Source organism: Montipora capricornis, chromosome 7 (genome assembly GCF_036669925.1).
Source record: "Montipora capricornis isolate CH-2021 chromosome 7, ASM3666992v2, whole genome shotgun sequence".
Taxonomy (NCBI): Eukaryota; Metazoa; Cnidaria; class Anthozoa; order Scleractinia; family Acroporidae; genus Montipora; species Montipora capricornis.
Genome location: NC_090889.1, coordinates 8041384 through 8061383, shown reverse-complemented (window position 1 = coordinate 8061383; position 20000 = coordinate 8041384). Strand labels below are relative to the sequence as shown.

General features: G+C 38.2%; 1 protein-coding gene and 1 long non-coding RNA gene across 3 annotated transcripts; one reads left to right on the top strand and one right to left on the bottom strand.

Annotated features, from left to right (window-relative positions):
* Window positions 1-8234: 8234 nt before the first annotated feature.
* On the top strand, window positions 8235-16986 carry LOC138057428 (neuropeptide FF receptor 2-like). 2 transcript variants are annotated; one of them, XM_068903456.1, is made up of 3 exons: window positions 8235-8255; window positions 14474-14554; window positions 14813-16986. In XM_068903456.1, exon 3 carries the CDS (start codon window positions 15016-15018, stop codon window positions 16204-16206), a length of 1191 nt encoding a protein of 396 aa, XP_068759557.1. In that variant the 5' UTR covers window positions 8235-8255; window positions 14474-14554; window positions 14813-15015; the 3' UTR covers window positions 16207-16986. The 2 variants fall into 2 exon arrangements, with proteins under 2 accessions (XP_068759557.1, XP_068759556.1); XM_068903455.1 differs by lacking the exon at window positions 8235-8255 and adding an exon at window positions 14226-14339.
* On the bottom strand, window positions 12578-14711 carry LOC138057429 (uncharacterized). Its single transcript, XR_011133667.1, has 3 exons — window positions 14617-14711; window positions 14026-14243; window positions 12578-12764 (listed from the first exon to the last, which is right to left on the bottom strand). It is a non-coding gene; the product is annotated as an uncharacterized lncRNA (long non-coding RNA).
* Window positions 16987-20000: the final 3014 nt, after the last annotated feature.

The following is a 20000-nucleotide window of genomic DNA, read 5'->3' as shown; positions in this document are numbered from 1 at the left end:
TCCCTATCTCAAATATGTTGTTCACTTTTGTTTTGTGTCGATTCATAAGCCATTTTAAGGCCTTGTTTGTAGATATAGTGAAATCAGTACTCGTTTATACCGACATAAGCGCAGCGAAGGCTCCACACTCGTCACCTCCGAGAACCGATAAAATTGACAATTCCATATAGCCTAATGATATTTACTTCACATAAATATTATTTAGCGCTCGTAAGTGTCGTGAAGAACAAGAAAATCCGAGAACAGTTCAGCTGTTTTGCAATCTTTTCATCCGTGAATGAGGATTCAACCCTACCAAGGCAATCTGCTGCTCTGATTGGTTCATTCGAAATTTTTGGCTCGCGTAATGCCTTTGGCAGGAGTGAACTCTCATTCACGGATGAACAGATTACTTAACAATGTTAATCAGTCTTAAGTCAAGAATTCAGTATTATCTGTGATGGCAACGTTCGTAATAGAGCTAAAGAGATGCGTGAAAAAGGAGATATTTCGGGAAATAGTTTTGCTCTTGTCAAAAGGTGAAGTAAGCGTCAGTGCTACCAAAAGGTCTTGTCTCTAATTTAGCTGTAACGTACCATGTAAAACGTTCAACTAACGAGATTTATAAAGGATTTTCGCACGCTAGAAAACTTTCCCTGGCCTTAATTTTTTAAAAATAGATTCGTTTAATATAGTTTCCGATATTGTTTTTATTCTTTAAGAAACAATGGAAGCTGGAAATCATACTACCAGGCAAATTGTGGCCAAGGAATTTCCCTAAAGATTGATCACCATAATCCCTTTCGTTGTACTTTCAATTCCAATTTGACTGTCACAAACGTTGTCTTTCTTTGTTTATCCACAAGGATCTCTTCTGGAAACCCTTGATGGGCTTTATTTGATAGCACTGCCGATATCAACATTTAGCAATTTAGCTTCCTATTGCAGAAGATGATCACTTTGCCGTAAGCACATATTCACAGCTTTTAGCTCCCCCGCGACTTAAATCTATGAACCCATCATTCGCACAACATTTATCACATCTATCAAAGTAAACAGTATTTTCTGTTAGCACTATCGATCAAAACTAATACTTAATTTATGACTCTGGAATTAATTTAACACACACTCCTCGATTTTCAGTTAATTGATAGAACATTGTCAAAATAAGAAAGAAAGACTAACGAGGAAAGATGTTTTCAGAGCAAGTCTAAGTTTATAGAGAAAATTATATGTAGTACTAACTGGAATAGACTTTTTTTAGAACAACGTTTTTTATATCAATGTTGAGGCTGACATTAACCAACATCTTAAGAACACAGGCTTAGATTGAGTTAAGAACGTCTTTTATTTTGCATTTTGCTCATTTTTCTTTGTTATTTTGTTTTGTTTTGCTTCTTAATTTTGTTTTTGTCAGTGGTGTAAACTAAGGTAAAAGAAACGTACAACTTTAGTTTTTATATAAACACCAATGAAATATCAAGTGAGCTTTCACGCAAAAACATGATATCTTAAGGCCTGGCCAAACGCTTGCAACATTAAATAGGGCCGTTTATACGAGAGAAAATAAGCCGCGGCTAACTCTGGCCGCGGCTTACGTAAGCCGCGAACACCCCGTATAAATGGTACAAAATCCACGTTCACGGCTTTCTCAAGCCGCGGCTTATCCTGGCCAGGGAGTTTATACTCGTATAAATAGTTCCTTTCGCGGCTTACGTAAGCCGCGGCCAGAGTTAGCCGCGGCTTATTTTCTCTCGTATAAACGGCCCTATTGTTGCATGATGTTGCGGCATGTGTTGAATGGACTGGCCAAACGCACGCATCATATCGCAAAACGGTGGCCAAACGTACGCAACCTGTTGTGCCCAACAATGTTGCAAGATGTTGCGTTGAAATATTGCTACCGTTTGACCAGGCCTTTGACATGTTATCTTCACACGTGAAAAGATCACCATTGCTATGGTTACATATAAAAATTGCGCCTTTCGATGCCTTTCGTGAAATGATTTAGTATTTCATTGATGTTTATATAATAAATAGAATATTACATGGCCGCTTGGATCGGTTCAACAACAAACTGAGTTGTTATTCAATGTATCATGAAATAAGAATATAACACTGTTCATGTTAAAAGAAAAAATATTTCACTCGTTCTCCTGCGCTCACTCGTGAGATTTTTTTGCAACACTCGAAGATAATTTTCCTATCTCCGCGCAGCCATGTAATATCCTCTATGTAAAAGGACAATTATCTCAATTACTTAGAGACGTTTTTTCTTTTAACATGAACAGTGTTATATTCTTATTTCACGATACATTGAATAACAACTCAGTTTTTTTGTTCAACCTAGCATGACTCAAATCGCAAAAACAGACCGTGCAGCCTCATGCCTACGTTCTTACAAAACACAGAGTGTAAAGACCATGAAAAGAGTACAAATGTTATGCCGTTGTAGAAATTAAAATGCCTAAGTCAAATTCGTGCTGAATAATTTAAAATTGAGGCCGGAAAGGTAAGATACTTCGCCCCCAGTATCTCAAGGGGAAACGGATGGCGGTGGAATAATTGTTTACTTTAATTAAAGAATGAGAAACACCTTCAAGTTATCATAGCACGTTTTATGTCCTTGACATTATAGCACGTGTCGTCGCTGCAAATGAGTTCAATTAATGGCCATCCACATCGTCAGGGAATGTTTTTCGCTTTGTCAACAACTTTTGAAATCGTGTAAGTTTGACTCTTTTTTTTCCTTCAACATGCGCCATAAGGTCTTCCTTCAGTTTGTCCTTTCCAATATGTAATTGTGCTCCTTCCCCCTCATGTTTTCTAATTGATTGTTACCTTGTTTTGAAGTACCCCAAGTACTCCGGTTCAAAATGATTCTGTTCACCCCGGAGACTAGCCTATTCTTTCCATCTCGTCATGCCCACTATTGTATCAAGTTACGTATTTTGTTCGTGCCATGAAATTTCTCCTTTTCTTCCTTCTACCCTTATAAAATATCAAAGGTGCTCATTTTCTGATTTCTTTTAACGCCAGTGAACAAAAAGGCGATAATTTATGTAAACGTGAAAGACTTGAAGCAAAGAAGTGAAATATTTATATGTTCTTTGTCGGCTGGGAGGTCCGTATAGCGGTCGGGGGCAGCTTAAGTTCAAGATCGAGGTCGCAGTTTTTGTTAAACGGACGGATCCTTAGCTGGTAAATAACTTCTTTCTTGCACTCTGAAATTACTTTTGCAATTGTTAACTTGTATCGCGCTTGATAGTGAAAATTCCACGCAGAAAGTGAACGTGAACAAACTGAACGTTTCAAAGAGAAATACTGTTTTTATTTTAATTCTGTTATCAATCCTCTTGAGAAAAAAAAGAAAAATCTGTTTTGGGACTAACGTTTGCATGCAAACGGGTTCGGTTAAAAAAAACAAAAATAAAAAATAAGGTCAAGAACAAAAACTATGAGAGCCTTATCGTTCCCGAGGGCAGAGATAGGAAAATCTGGACCGTTAGAAGAACCAATCAGATTGTAGAATTCGATACCGTGCCAGCTTGGTCATTTATTTAATCTCTCAGATAGTATGCGCTCTGTGATTGGCTAAAGTAGTGGGTCGTGTTCTACAGTACAGCCCGCTAAATTTGAAATTTCGATAAAACATCCTCAAGCAAGTATGTCATATCCTCTCTGTTACATAAACTTGTAAAACTGTTTGAATCTTGCAAGTAACTATTTCAAACAGCCAAAAAGAGTCCGCTTTTCTGATTTTTACGTGGCAATCTTTGTGGCAGTTGAACCTTCCCCTTGACTTCAACTTACCACAGAGATATAGAAAACATCTTACTAACTTCATTTTCTCGGTTCTTACCGTGAAATTACGGATCCTCGTTTTTTTCCTACTAATTTGTGGCCTGAGGGCTTCGCACTTGGGCCATAAGATGTTGGACACTCAGCTTTTTTCAGCTTTAAAGGGAAAGTACGGTCAAGAAAAAGTTTCTCTAAATTACTAAAACGTTTCCCCAGGAATTTGCCGTTTTGTCCAGTTCCCTGTAAAAACGTGACAAGAGCACTTTGAAGTTGCCTCTTTCGTGACTTGGAGAGCGCCATCTTGGATATGACGTGTTATGACGTAGCAATAGTCAACAAACGTGTTCGACCTTAGGAAGTTCTTCGTTCCCCGATCACTTTCTGGATGTTGCGTAACCTTTCTTCTCCAAGAAATTCAAATGTAAGATGAACTATGGTAAACGGTCTTGGGATTCATTAGCTAGTAGGCCAAGTAGGCCATAAGTGCGACAGCAAATTAAGTCACTTAATACTTGTAGATTCTCTGGTCAATCAAACCAGGCGGCAAAAATCAGCCACAGCAAATGTAAACAAGACAAAAACCTTCAACATGCGACGTAGAAATATTCGACAAGCGTACCTTCTTTTCTTTGTCACTTTCTTTCTTCTGCGACAGCCGTCTTTATTACTTCAGCAAACGAATTTGTTTCGCCGACGAAACTTTCAGATGTTGCTCAATACACATACCAAGGCTTTTTCACGGCAACAATTACCGCTGTTGGTGTTTTACGCTTTCGAGGGGGGTGAAACTGGACACATGTCTATTAAATAAAAAAACCGAAGATTCCACCGGAAAATGAAAATTTAAAGAAAAGTTGGCCTGTGGAAGTAAAACACGGATAGATTCCTCAAACCTGACAACCTGACTGCTATATTACATCTGTTCGGGTCTGTCATTTTGCCAAGGAGGAATTCAAGCGGCATCTTTAGGTATATGAATATTGGGCTTGGTAACATTTGCTTCCTACTGAAATCTCAGTCAACCAGTCCAAAATATCATTACGTCGGAGCGAGAAAACTGAATCAAGCAATATATTGACGACTTTCACTGTTATTCACTTTTCCAGGCAGTAAAATAAACAACTTGAAATGTAATTAAATTTTGTTAGTTTTATAGACGCTACTGAAACAATTTACTCTTACCATTCGATGGAAATATATAAATCTAGCGTTTGTTTTGAAGTTGTAACAGGGATCTCGTAGAAAGCCGCGGTAGACAGATTAAACTTGATTTCCAGGCGTATCTTTTACAGCAAATGAGGGCGGGATAGTACGGAATGTCTCTTTCACTTCGTAAAACGCCTGCATATAACTAACATATAAAACCCTGTTTAACGACTTCGAGGTAAATCTGTTCTGATGGTGGAGCCAAAATTAATACAATTTACCCTCTTGATTAAGATTCAAGTCTACAAAGTATCGCTCTCCTCGCGTGTGTTTTCCTTGTTAACATCAAGTACATCCAGTCATCCGGAAAAATCCTTGACTATTATTACGTCATAGCTTCGTTTGCATACACAAAAACAAAGATGGCGGATTTCAATTTAAAATTGTCCATTAATAAATATATTAATCCCAAATGAGTGGTCAAGTATGACAATACAGGTAAAGAACTTTCTATTCAGAGAAACTTTTTTCTAGGACGTACTTTCCCTTTAATACTATTTTTTTTCTTTGTGCTCTTGCCTACGTTAATGATTTCAATAGATTATTTACTTTCTATGTAAATTAGAGATGAACATTTTCTAAAACAAGAATGTTTCGGTCGTACGATGAGCTTACTGGCTAGAGTTTTCGACAACATTATACAGGACATAAAGGTAACTCTAGCAGTATTTTAACCCCCTTGCCCCCTAACTGATTCTCCTTCGAATGTTCATCCACTCATCTAAAAGACGCTCGTTGAACGAGTACGACATTATTAAGCTTTCAGCTTAATCGAAAACCGCCAGTTGTCTTGCGCATGACTATTTACATCCTTCCCCAATGAGATCATTTGGATGGATTATCGTATATTATATTGCTGTTTTAAGATCATAAATTTTGAAATTATTGATCTTTTGTTCTCCTCTGGATTTGGCTGTGTACAACACTGCTGCTTTACGTTTCGTAGAAACCAGCGGCAAGCAAATTTCTTGGAAATTAATGGAAAATGGATCTAATTAAACTAATCCCGCTTATTGTAAGTGATTTTTCTTGTTTAAAAAAAATTGCATTATAAGGAAAATGAAGACATTTTCTTTACTGCATTAGGAGGTTATTCTTCACTATTGCGTTTCTGAATCCAAACCGCTAAAACAACACAAGTACTTGTCATTTACGCCAACACATTTAAGAATGTATCCATTTGAAGACGCAATTTTAAACCTGTGGCAGAAAATCGTTCTGGGAAAGAACGCTTTGACATTTCAAGCTCAAAAGAGTCTTTACTTCCAATTTCCTGCGAAAAGAAGGCGAATATGGACAGTAACATGAAACATTGACCATGGCAGACCCTGACCGAATCTTAAAATTTCCGTTTGTAATATCAAACGCCTCAAGCGAATCGGTAGAAAATGTTTGAAGGGAGTAAATTATCTTTCCTCGATAGATAATGAAGTATTATCGCATTTCCTTGCCCAATCTTAAATTTAAGGAAATAGCTAAATAAGGGAAATAATGTGGATATTTTGGTTGTTGCACAATATTCGCTTTAAGCGTTCAATTGGAGAGCATGTCATTCTAACTCAGGGAAATAATTCATTCAATTCAGTTTCGAAGAGATAACGTGAGGTGTATCTAGGAATATTTAGTAAACAGTTCATTTGTGCCGATCCTTTTTCTGTCCCAAAATAATATTTTCTCCTAAAGCATTTTAGATACTTTCAAAACCATTTTCCGCAATCTTTAATTGCTCTCTTATTTTTATTCCCCCTTTTGGCTCTTTGATGTTTAGTAAAATTACGGAAACGGTAATTAAATTTGATTTCTTTTTCATTTTTTTTTTGTTTGTTTGTTTTACTTCCCTTAACTTAAGTGAATAATTATCATTTACCTAAAAGGATTGAAGTCCTTCTAATGACTGTCCTAATAACATGAACGAGTAGAAAAAGAAGAAACAGATTTACAAAAAAAAGACGTTCTTTCTTACCCAGGGTTCAAAAAGATAATTTTGCACCTTTTAACCGCTGGGTAGCAATTTTGTTATGACCACTTGTAAAAAAAATAATAAACTCGTGAAGCTGTCGGAAGTGACAAATATAAATTTCATAACTTGAAGACGACAGGATTCTGCGATAAAATTTAAGAGCATGAGCGATTCAACTTAATGCAAAGGAAAGGAAATCGATCATCGTGAAGATAGCGATTTAGTAAGCCTTCTTACGATCACGATCGAATAAGGTGTATCCGTGAAATCAAAGGAGTTGTCACGTGATACTGTATTTAACTTACAATCAAGCGGGCCTTTTCTATAAAACTATATTCGACAATTTGGATTTGACTAACGTGAACTCAAATTACGCCAAACTCTACGGAAATATAACGAGAAATGACTTGCAGCGAACCTTTAACGGGCAGTTTTCAGTTTCATCGACGAGTTAAGCAGAATATTTTGTCTTTTTGTCCTTGAGGTAAGTGGTCGCAATTACTGGTTTATTGTAAGATTTGGCGCAAGTTCACATACACCTAAGTTCCTTTTCTAGAAGGTTCTTTCCAATTTGAAAAAAAAATGGGAAGGAAATAGATATGAGAAGGCTCACAAAAAGCGTACTTTGCATTAAGATCGATGTAATTAAAAGTATTCTCGCTGAAAGAACCATGATTTTGTGCAATGTAAGACATTCGCGACAGAGATTGTGGATTCTTATCAGAAGCTGGAAACGCCAAGGAAATAATCACAGAAAAAAGCAAGATCAAACAAAGACTAACTTCAATAAGCCAGCGTATTTTATTTGTTTATTCAGTTTTTGAGAAAATACAGATTATTGAGACAAACAAATTCAAAATGATGCATGAAAGACGCTGAATTATTTTTAACAACGTTTTGAGTTGTCACTAATATCCCGACTTTACTTGCCCTGGTACAACTATTAGAGAGTTACGTGAATCTACAAAGCCGGGGACAGGAATGTTGCTGTATTCTATAAACTTATCACTTTCTTTTAAAAAAGTTGCATAATATCTATAGCTAACAGTCAAGGAATTAGCTAGATTCAAACAAGTTTCTTTTATTTTTGGCAAAACGCAAATTTCAGCCTGTTGTCATGTTTGTCGTTTGCCCTGAACGCAAAGCTAAATCTCTTTCATCGAATATACGGCAAACGGCCAATTCGGACTAAAATTTGCGCTTTGCCAAAAATGGAAGAAACCTGTTTGATATTAACATATTTCTGCCCTTTAGCTCCAGATATCGAGCGACTTTTCAAAGGAGCAAGACAAAAAAGAACATAAGAGAGGTTTGATGTTTTTTTACCAAATCGCAACTTTCCGTTTCCCGTTTCACGAAAACGCAACGCGAAACCTCTCTAATATCTTAAAGTTATTCTCGGTGAGGCTGCTTAATCGTATACAGGGATCGACTGTGCTAATAACGTTTGATTTCCATAGAATGTGACTTAGATTTCTTGCTAACAAATAGGCTATCCCTCCATGTTAAATCTTTTACATAACTGAACTTGATAGGGTTTTTTGCGAATTCAGTAAGAGCCACTCTTTGGTAGTTGTTTCAAACGCCGCATGGCGGCATTTATACTATAGTCTGAATTTCAACCATCTTCAGCGGCCAGTGACCCAATGAATTTTGTGTATTTAAAACAAAAGAACCGCTGAGAATAAACGCGATTTAAAATAGGCACATGATTAAGAAGCTGAAAAAGGACCTCCTGGGCTTTTAATGAGATATCAGGTGTGATGACACAGAACGCTTGAAGGGAATCACAGATGATCCTCAATCAAAACTTGTTATGTATACTTCAGACTAATACAGTCCCTTCATTAAGGGACTGCCTATTCCTTTTTATTTGAACACTGCGCAATTGAACAAAAACGTGTATATATCCTTGAACAAATCAAGCAGCTGAAAATTTCCTACAGGTAATCTTAATAGCCCATGCATGCCGATCTCCTGATAAAAATATATGTCCAAAATATTAATTTTCAATTCGCAGGCTCTTTGTAAATTACCGAAAACAATTAATCGCACCAAATCGAATCTTGGCCAAAAACTTTCTCAGTTGCTGTTAGCCTTTTTTTCTTTTAATTTAGCATAATCCGTGTTGACTTCTTTTTGTTCACACACAGAAAATTTTCTTCTGCCTTCCCTATTATTAACGCTGAATTCTCCTAGCAGGGGTTACGGTCGAGTTAAATTATTTGATTCAATTCGACAAAAGAGGAAATCTGACGGATTATATCATATACAAGAAGAAGAAAAAATAATAAGAAAATAATACTGAGAAATCCTTCCCTATCGACCCTATGGCATACCTCAAGAAACCGATGTGGGATTACGTTTTCAGGCTATAGAGAACAGCCTAAACATCTTTGTCCATTACTTAAAGGCTAAATGTGAGAATTTGAAACAAACCCGGGCTGAGTTGGCCAATCCCAATATATCCTTTTCCTTTTTTTGCCATTCGTAACAGCAAAAGAACGTAAGTAATTTCACCGCTGTAGTTATGGTCACAAGTACACAATCTGTGTTGTTATTTTAGAGACTATGAATTTCATGAAAATTATCAGCATTTCCAGTGAAAGGAAAATACTTTGCCCCTTTTAAGTAATATAAAAAAAGGTAAATCGCCTTTCAGGACTAAATATCGATAATATAAACAACGCGAAACGAACAGATAGGAAGAGATTTTTCATTTTCTTCATCCGTCCAATGCATTTCGTCCATTGAACATAAAGATATTCGTTATCGCTTTCACGTGCTCTTGTGAAAAAAGAAATTAAAAGTCAATGAAAGCGTAATGTATTATTGAACATTAAATGACCCTTTTCGAAGCAATCAATCTGTCCTACGTAAATATTAAATAGACACATACGCCATCTATACAGCAAAGTGTGTTGTAAATGCTGACATATATTGAGAACATTATCAATTCTAATCGGAGGAATGAACGTCAATTAATCCCAAACCGTGTCAAAAATAAATTATCTAAACCAGAGCAAAATTGACCAAAATTTTTTTTCTGCACGGAATATATAGTTTGCGAAGGGCAACTAAACAGGACCTCTTGAAGGCACAGAATTTGCACTACACACTTTCAGGGAAATATTATTTTTCAGTTGTAGAGTATGTGTAGTATATTAGCCCAGCGGTATAGTTCTACATGCCGAGAACTTTGTACTTCGCGAATGAGGGGGGAAAGCGGGAAATTGTGAGATTGTGTGTTAGTTTAATTAAACTTCTTTGTTGTGAAACATTTGTGGCTTACCCTAATGGAACACAGTGTCGTATAAACTCTTGTTCTTAGGCCATCGTAACACAAACAGCGGTGATAAACATTGTATTCCAACGCATTTTTTGTTATATAGAACTTGACGTTTCGTATGGTGACGTATGGTGACGTTTCATATGTATGTTGACTAGCATACGAAACGTCAAGTTCTATATTTAAAAAATGCGTTGGAATACAATGTTTATCACCACTGTTTGTGTTATTTTCTTACTTATACAGTGCATTTTCTGAGCTCACAATACAATGTAGATATTAGTTTAAAGAAAGAAATATTTGGTTCTTGGTGCTCGGAGATCAGTATATGAAGGATATGATAGGTTAGCAAAACAAGCAAAGAAAACAGCGAGCGAGCTCGAGAAAGCCTGCAAGCGTTAAACCATAATAATGAGGAACCTTTCGCTACTTAATGCTCAAGAAATCGTATGACAGTTCTCATGTAATTTGAATTGAGAAAGCGTAATATAGACATATAATTTTTAAACCCTCATATTGCACAGCTGCACTCGTTATTCCACGGTCACACATTTTACGAGCTACTTGCCTGGTTAATGAAGAGAATACAAAAATATAGAAATCTTTATAATAAGGCGAAAATTGGAAATGAATTGCTTAAAATTTGAGAAGACGGAAGGTCCATTTGTTTCGGTATTATTTACTATTGTTGATGAAACTGTTGCAAGGATTCAAAAACTGAAAGCTATGTGATTCAAAAAGTCTAGTGAAATGGTAAACAGCTTAGTAAGATAGCAAAATAATAAATAGTTAGGGATTTCTTTCCAATTATTATTCGAGGAAATAAAAGTCTTCCAATCCATCTAAGACGCCAGGCCTATACCGCCGTTTTAAAGCAAGTGAGAGAAATTTAACCACCCTTTATTTAATTTTCGAACTCGGATATTGCGTTTCTAACGCTCTGATTGGTTCACTCGATTTCGGTTATCAGCTTAGATACCATATGATCTAATATGAAAACTGATTGCGTCAAGTGTTGCCAAGCTAGAAACTGATTGGTTAATTTCCAAGTTTTCAAGCGTTCACACATATATTTCATTCGCGCTTATTGCACGTAAAACTGGTTACCATCTCACATCGAATGCGCTCTCATCGAATAAGTATAGGAAATCGTATGAACGCGAGTGTATTTCGTGATTTATGGGCACGAGTGATGTTTTGAAAGTTTTCAAAATTGCACGAGCCGTAGGCGAGTGCAATTTGGGAACTTTCAAAACATCACGAGTGACCATAAATCACGAAATGCACGAGCAGGTTCATACGATTTTTTTTTAATTATATTCTCAACAAAATTATTCAAACGCGCTACATTGTTCGTGCTCGTATTGTTCCAGTTTTGGGTTTAGTTTTCTTTCAGTCGCCCATGTTTGCCAGACATTCAACCAGGTCTGTGCAGCTTTCAACGTGTTTTTGTTTTTCGCATTTTCTTTAAGTTGCTCAACGATGTTTTGGTTTGACAAAGCAAACCGATTGTCAGCCTTTTTTTTTTTCACTTTGGTGTTCAAATTTAGCGCTTCCTCGGTGTTTCCATAGCAACTTCCGTATTGCACTCTATAACCTGGATTGCACTCTATAACCTATTTATGCATTCGCTATTGGCCAATCAGAAACAAGATATTTTGTTGAGTATGTAATAATTGTTAATTAACCAGTGGGTGATAAACTAGTAAGGCAAATTGACCTCCGAGAGAAGATTAGAAAGCCGAGGTTTTGAGAGTTAGAACGACCTGAAAGGAACTAGGGGATTCCAAAGACTGATGCAAAGACTGATGCCCCCCGTAGTAGGTGGATGTAGGGCGTGAAGGGTATGATAGCTGAAACAACCCAAACATTTACAAAAATGCTAACCTCCCTCTACCCCTCACCTCTTCCCCCACCCCCGGAATAGCCATGCCTTTATAAACTTGAACCAGGATCTCTAGTAATTCATTGAGTCAACCCTTTCCCCGAGCAAATTTATTTCTAGGCACAGGTATTGCTATTTTCCTACACACCGATGTGTTTTAGAAGTCACGAAGTAGAAACTCACAAGGAGGACCAAAGTGCTGTTCAGGTTAGCGATTGAAAAATCAAACATTGAAGCAAATCTGATGCAAATCAAGTTGCCTGGCTCAGAAATTGATTTTGTCCGGACACAAATCAGAGACAGGGGCGACGATTTGTCACACGCAAATCGGAAACAGGTGCGACATGTTCAGCGCAAAATTAAACGCATCTCAACTGTCTTTCATACTATCTCAGGCGGAGGCAGACGAAGTGAAAACTATTACTACTGAGTATAATTGTTTTCTACTATATTAACATTTTATGGCTCATTTTGACATTATTATGATTTGTGTTTTTTTATAACTTTCATATCTTGTTCCACGTTACACAACCACTTTTTCGCCATTTCGGAAATGAATAAAAACAAGATCTTTTTAATCTGGACATTTCATCAATGTGCTATCAGGAGATAAAATTCGTATCCCCGCGCGGCCATGCCATACCCTATGAATAAAGAACCGCGTTAGTAAATCTGTCGCCAACCAATTAAAGTCATTCCCTTTATTCCAAAATTCGAAATAAATGCAAGATTTTCGTGGCGGACCGGCGGAGATGATTCGTTCAACTGGGAAGCACGCTAAAGAGCGTATTTAAGTCAAACAAATCTTATCGACAGACCGACGGCCCTAAGAGTACTAATTCACTGTAGAGTCGGGTTTCTGTTAAAGAGACTACTTTGAAATTGCAACTCGCAAGAGTCTATGGTGGTCATAACACGTGCGCAAGCATCGTGTGGGCGAGATTTTAAGGTTAGCCTTCAATCGACAGTAATCGGGTTGCGGAAATTCCACATTTCCTTCACTTTTATAATCAACAGATTAATTGTTCTTTTTGTTCTTTTTGTTCTTTTTTTTTTTTTTTTGTACGAAACGTTTGTTTTTGTCCTTCGTTTCTTGTATCTATCATTCACATGCAAGGATTGTTCGTGCGAGTACGTGGGCAACTAAGATGGACGACTCCTGACAGTCTTCTAATTGCAATTGGCCATTTCCGAGTTGACGTGTGCCTCCTCTTCAAAGCGAGTCTAAGTGCGAAGTTTTTGTGACGGTAGTTAGTTCTACTTTACATATAAATAAAAAATAATTTTTATAAGAAAAAATTCGCACTTAGACTCGCTTTGAATCCAAAAGGAGGCAGACATCAACTCGAAAATGGCCTATTAGACTACGACGTGGAGTGTTCTGAGTCAGTAGGATGTTAAGGTGACACGTAGCACCTATCATAGAAGTTCTATGCCAGCGACCGTTGGCCAATATAGAAAATACCATACTACTCTTTGTTTGTCCCTCCAAAATTTTGCACAAGCATTGCTTCCAGTTTCTCTTGGGACTATTATAAGTCCCAAGAGAAAATGAAAACAATGTTTATGCAAAATTTTGGATCGGAGGGACAAACAAAGAGTATTATGGTATTTTTGTATTGGCTAATTAGCACTTGCTAAATGCTGATTTGTGAAAAAATATCTTAAATTCATCTTTTTGTTGATCGCAATTCTTCTTCTTACTTGATGTCGTCTTCCTTGCGTCATTCAGATGCGGAAGGCCTTCATTCATAAGGTTTGACTTAAAAATGGCGTTAAGCTAACGTCCAAACTTCATCGCTTTTTTATCGCAATGCTTTATAGTCAAATTGTTGAGAAAATTTCTTCTTTTACTTATCACAGCTGGATTGGAAATTCAAAATTCATTTGGTTAATCATAATTACCGTTTTCCAGAAGGGAACTGTCTGTTCTTATGTCAGTGGCAGCTATTTGGGAAGGCAGGTTATGTCGTCTCAAAATATTGTCTTCGAGAAGTTTCCATTGATACGTCAAAACTTCCAACGTGAATTAATTAATTGTCCGCGTGACAATATTGGGATTATCAAGACACAAAACATGTAGCTGTGATTACCAAGCCAAATGACTTCCCCTTGCTTTGAAACTGCAAATGAATAAGAAAACCAAAGTTCAGAATGTTCGACCAGAGCGATTATCTGTCGGCAGAGAGTTCAGTACAACAGCTATTAATGGCGATGAGGTAATTTTGAAAATTAAAGGCAATAAAAATTAATTATTTGTGGCTGCAATAAGGGCCTAATGCACCTTTGTTGTGACTGCTTCGATATAACACAGAAATAATTACTCAGATATGCACGTTTCTATTTATTGCAGTCACGAACACGGTCCCAAGAACGATCTGTGTTGGCCGGGAGACACACGTACAGACGCACACAACTCTTTTGGAGGAAAAAGGTATTACATACATTCCTTATAATCAGGTTATAAAAATGACATAAGGCTACATCACCTTCTACCTTTCAAATGTTGGTAAAATTCGTGAACTCAAAATGTTTTCGACACCACGAAAGGTTAGGATTTTCTCAACAGTGGTAAAAGCATGCCGAGAAATTCACTGTTCTCCATCGGACATACAAGTTCAATGGTTGCGTCACATGTCTTTCACTGTTCATATATGCAAAGCTAAAACAACATTTTGTTTTTCTGTTTTAGCAATCAAAGGAGCTAGAGTAGCCTACCTCCATCAATATCCACCGCGATCAAACACGACGCCTTTACGGTGAAAGGGCAGGTGTATTAATATTTGGCTGAATTAAGTACATGTTGGAGAAAAAGTCCTCGAAACTGCGTTTTAGACTGCTCAGAAAGTTTCTTACACTTGTTGTGAAGTCTTCGCGACGTTTTTGAGAAGCGACATGGACACCTGGGTGGTATCTGGAAACATTTCACAAAATGGCACAGAGCCAGTCGATCAAAAAACGTCAAAAGTCGTAATGATCCTGCAATTGTTATTCTACTTTATTATAATCCTCGTCGGTTCAGTTGGAAATGCTCTAATCTGCTTAGCCATTCTCAGTCGAAAAAAACGGAAAACAAGTGAGTATTTTATTCTAAACCTGGCAATAACTGACTTGGCCGCCAGTATTATAAGTATTCCGCTCGACATTATTGAGCGTTTATCAGGATACTGGCCATTTGGTTCGTTCTTGTGCAAGATTGTTTATCCTCTCCAGACAATCCTCATGGCAGTTTCGGTATCAACGTTGTTAGCAATGAGCCTGGAGCGCCATCGAGCTATTATGTACCCACTGAAACCTCGGATGAAGGGAAGAAAGGCAACTATTGTGATCGTGGTCATTTGGTTGGGGAGTACCCTTCTTGTTTTTCCCTATATCTCTGTACTTGGCCACGATGGTGTGTCTTGTTTGGAGAACTGGCCCGGACCACATTACGCTAAGGCTTACACCACGAGTGTATTTACCATGCTATACCTTTGCCCACTTTGTGGTATTACAGTCGCTTATATTAGAATCGGTAGAAAGCTCTACAGAGATATAAAAAAAATCAAAATAGTTGTTGCGGACTCTGAACGAAGTCTAATTGGAAAACAAATGTTGAGGACTCGTGCACATCGCAATGTGCGCATCGTGAAAATTTTTGTGACGGCTGTCGTCGCGTTTGCGCTGTGCATGTTGCCTAACCACATCGTGTGGCTCTGGCATGATTACGGAAAAGGATTCGAGTCGGAATACTTCTTTGATGTTATAGTGTTTGCAAATATCTTAGTTTACGCTAATAGTTGTATAAACCCGTTTATATTTGGGACTCTTCAAGCTCGCTGTAGAAACGGCTTTAAAGGCTTCATCAGAGGTTCTGGTCAAGACAGAGATGAAAGCGGAAGTGATCGGCAAAAGAGGATGTTCTCAATGCGTGTGTCCTTCACCAGCTCGTCCAAACTAAGCTCTTATATTCGTGGAACTTTGCGACGCCCAAGTCAAAGTTTTCGCAGCGTTTATCTGCGAAGTGGAACGGGAAGTGGTGCAAGGGACAGGATAAAGGAGCAAAATGGGATCCATTACGTCAACCAAGGAGAGAGCAATCTTTAATATAAAGGAACAACTGTGTGACGAGAACACTGCCGCAGCAATTTTAATGCAGAAATTAGGGACCTCAAGATCTTGGACTGTACCGTCGACGAAAACGTCGCCTCAAAATAGAACTTTCGCAATTCATTGACCTCGTTCACGTCGTACATCCTAAAAATAAATTGGTGCGAGTGGTTTCAGAGTAAAAACAGAGGATGAAATCATTCACATCACAGGGAGCCCACACAATCTGTTGGTGTAACCGTTTGTAATTTTATAATAAATGTATTGGATTCTCTTTTTGCTTCTTCTAAAGCGATATATCGATAAATATGTGCATGGACCAATGTTAAATAAGGGTTGTATTACCCTACATGCGGTGTGTTGTCGCTCTTTTGCCTTAGAAGTCGTATTTTGAGCGATTTTGAAGATTTCGAGTTCGGTTCACTGTGCCTCTCAAGCTCTTTATGACCGCTGAATAAGAACACTGAGGACGAATTTTTACAGGGTTAGCCACCATATGAAGTGAATATATCTACAAATTCCAGCGGGAGGATGACTTGTTGACAACTCTGTCTATTGTTTAGTTTCAAATGTCAGGCACCTTCGTGCCGGGGTTTTTGAATATATTTCACATCAGATGGAGGCTAACCCTGTAAAAATGCGTCCTCAGAGTTTTTATTCAGCGCTCATAGAGAACTTGAAACTGGACTATAGAAGGACAAGGGTACCAATGGGAGGTAATTATTGAACAGTTCCAGCCCCGGGGCAATTTTTCCCGAGAAAATCGCCCCTATTCCTTCGCTTTCAAACTTCGCAGAAGAATGGCCGAAAAATTCACGCTTCTTCTCATACTTCTCGCTCAAAAATTCATTCAAACGGGCCAGAGAAAAAAATCAAAATCGCTCAAAATACCACTTCTGATGCAAAAGAACGACAGTACACTGCAGGTAAGGCAATACAACGTTCATTTAACATTAAAATTTGGTTTATCAACGGAGTTGATAATGTAAATTGGCCACCGTACAGAGATTATAAAAGCTGACGTTTCGAGCGATAGCCCTTCGTCAGAGCGAATCGAAGGATGATGGGTTACGTGTAGTTTTTATAGTAGAGTAGGAGCTGCGCTATTGGCGGTAACATGGCAACGTGAAAAATAGGAATATATTAGGTTCCAGATTCTTGCGGCTTTCCGTCGTACCTAGATGTAGGGAAAGGCCGCAGATAGCCATGTGTTTTTTGGAGTGGTTGGGCAGATTAAAATGGCGAGCGACTGGCTTAGATGCATCCTTGTCATTCTTCTCAACATCGCGAAGGTGTTCGCGGAATCGGTCACCTAGTCGTCTACCTGTCTCACCAATGTATAATTTATTGCATAACGTACAGGTTATGCAATAAATGACATTTGCGGACGTACATGTGAAACGATCGGTGATCTTAACAGATCGCTTAGGTCCCGATATCTTGCTAGTGTTAACAATGAAAAGACAAGTTTTGCATCGTGAGCGCGCGCATTTGAAAGTGCCGGGTTGCTCGTTGGTTTTGAGCGCGCTTCTAACTAAAAAGTTGCCTACGTTTTTGTCGCGTTTGAATGAAATAAGTGGAGGTTGCGAAAAGATTCTACCAGTCTCGGGATCATTTGGAGTAATTTAAAATTACTAAGAATGATGCTTTTGACTGCGTGATTATGAGGATGGAAAGTGAGGGTGAATGGAATTCTGTCATTCTTTTCTTTCTGTGACGTTTGTAGTGACGACTGTCGATCAAATTGTTGGGCGCGATGATGGCCCGCTTTGACCACAGAGACAGGATAGCCACGTTTTTCGAAGAACTGGCACATCTCCTCTGATTTGCTAGAAAAATCGGAGTCATCACTATATAGACGTCGAAGTCTAAGAAATTGAGAATAAGGAATGGAGTTCTTGACATGTGATGGATGTGACGATGAATACAAAAAATAACTGTGTGAATCAGTAGGTTTGTAGTGCACACTAGTACATAGCACGTTGCCTCTAATAGAAACTTTGATATCTAGGAAAGCCAATGAAGTTTCCGAAATTTCCCAGGTATATTTAAGAGCCGGATGAAAAGAGTTGACGGAGGTTATAAACTGATCGAGTTCTTCTCTGCTGGATGAAATAGCGCCGATGCAGTCGTCGATGTAGCGGCCGTGTAGAGTTCAGGTTTGGAGCCGTTGTACTGATTAAAAATTTCAACATATCCTACAAAAAGATTGGCATAGCTAGGTCCCATTCTTGTGCCCATCGCTATACCATTAATTTGTTTGTAATAGTTTCCGGCGAGTGAAAAACAGTTAAGCGTTAAGACTAGTTCGGCAAGGCGGAGGAGCGTTTCCGAGCTAGGTTCTTTGACAGTGCGTTGATCGAAAAAGTGTTTAAGTGCTTCAAGACCTTCGCTATTAGGAATGACTATGTATAGAGATGTAATGTCCATGGTGAAAATAAGTTTGTCTTGGCCGGAGAAATTGAAATCGCGGAAAATTTGTAGTGCGTGTGTACTGTCTTTAATATATGATGGCAAAGATTTGACGATAGGCGTCATAATCCTGTCTAAGTAGCTAGAAATGAGTTCGGTGGGGCAACTACAGGCAGAAACGATAGGTCGACCTGGGTTGTTGGGTTTGTGAATTTTAGGCAAGAAGTAAATGCACGAAGTTCTAGGGGTGTTGATGATGAGATTAGTGGCAGTGTCTGGTAATTCTTAATTAACTGTAAGATTTTGAATGGTGTCTTTGACAAGTTTTTGATTTATGGAAGTGAGATCTTTAGGGATTTGGCATAAAACGAGGTATCCGAAAGTTGCCGCAAAGCTTCTTTTTGGTAAAGGTCGGACCGCCAAACAACTACCGCGCCGCCTTTGTCGGCCGATTTGACAACTATGTCGTTGCGTTTACTAAGATTTTTAAGCGCCGCCCACTCTTCCGAGGAAAGGTTGGAAAATTTAGTGTTGCGATCGAATTTAAGTTTGTAAATGTCGTGACGGCATTTTTTGGTGAAAAAATCTAAAGAGGCAAATTGTCCCTCTGGTGGAGTCCATTTGGATTTGCGAACTAGAAGTGTTTCAAAAATATCTTTATTAGAAGTGTCCGAATCATCCTCTTTGTCGTGAAGTGCGATTCGTTTTGGCACATAGCTCTAATTGTGATCATTTGTTATTCCACCGCTGCGACCACTAACCTTGTGTTCTAGTATTTTTTAATCCACAGATCTCTAACAGGAGACCCAAGACGACGATGCCAAGCTTGAAGAAACTCACCAAGGAGCTACGCCAGGAAATCGTAAGTTATCTTTTTCCTTTTCCCACACTTATAGCAGCAACTTAGCTTTCCGTTTAGCCACTCTCATTTCCGCCAAAACTAAGTTGTATAGTCACATCAACTTCATCGGCCGTTGCCTCAATTCTAAAGTCATTCCTAAAGGTTTTCGCTCGAACTTTCATGCGTCTACATTCTCTCACTCAAATCAATATCTTCACCAAATTCGATGTGCGCAAAATTCTTTTTTCTCGTAATATTATGAGGATCACAATTAGAGCTATGTGCCAAAAACGAATCGCACTTGACAAACAAATTCTTCATTGCCGCTCCGAACTTTCCAAAATCTGTCCAGCAATTTTAGTACAATCGATTCGCGCTAAAATCCGACAACTTAATTCTGGACTGTTTGACCATTTACACCAAACCAAGACTCTTAAACTTCAACAATTAATAGGTCCGCAAATTACCGACGACACTACATTGCATAGCCATAATACCGTAATTACAATTCCAGAAAATCTTCCGCTTACTGACTCAG

What these genes read in the sequence shown, in the direction of transcription:
- LOC138057428 (XM_068903456.1), top strand. Translation starts at nt 15,016, where the DNA reads ATGGACACCTGGGTGGTATCTGGAAACATTTCACAAAATGGCACAGAG.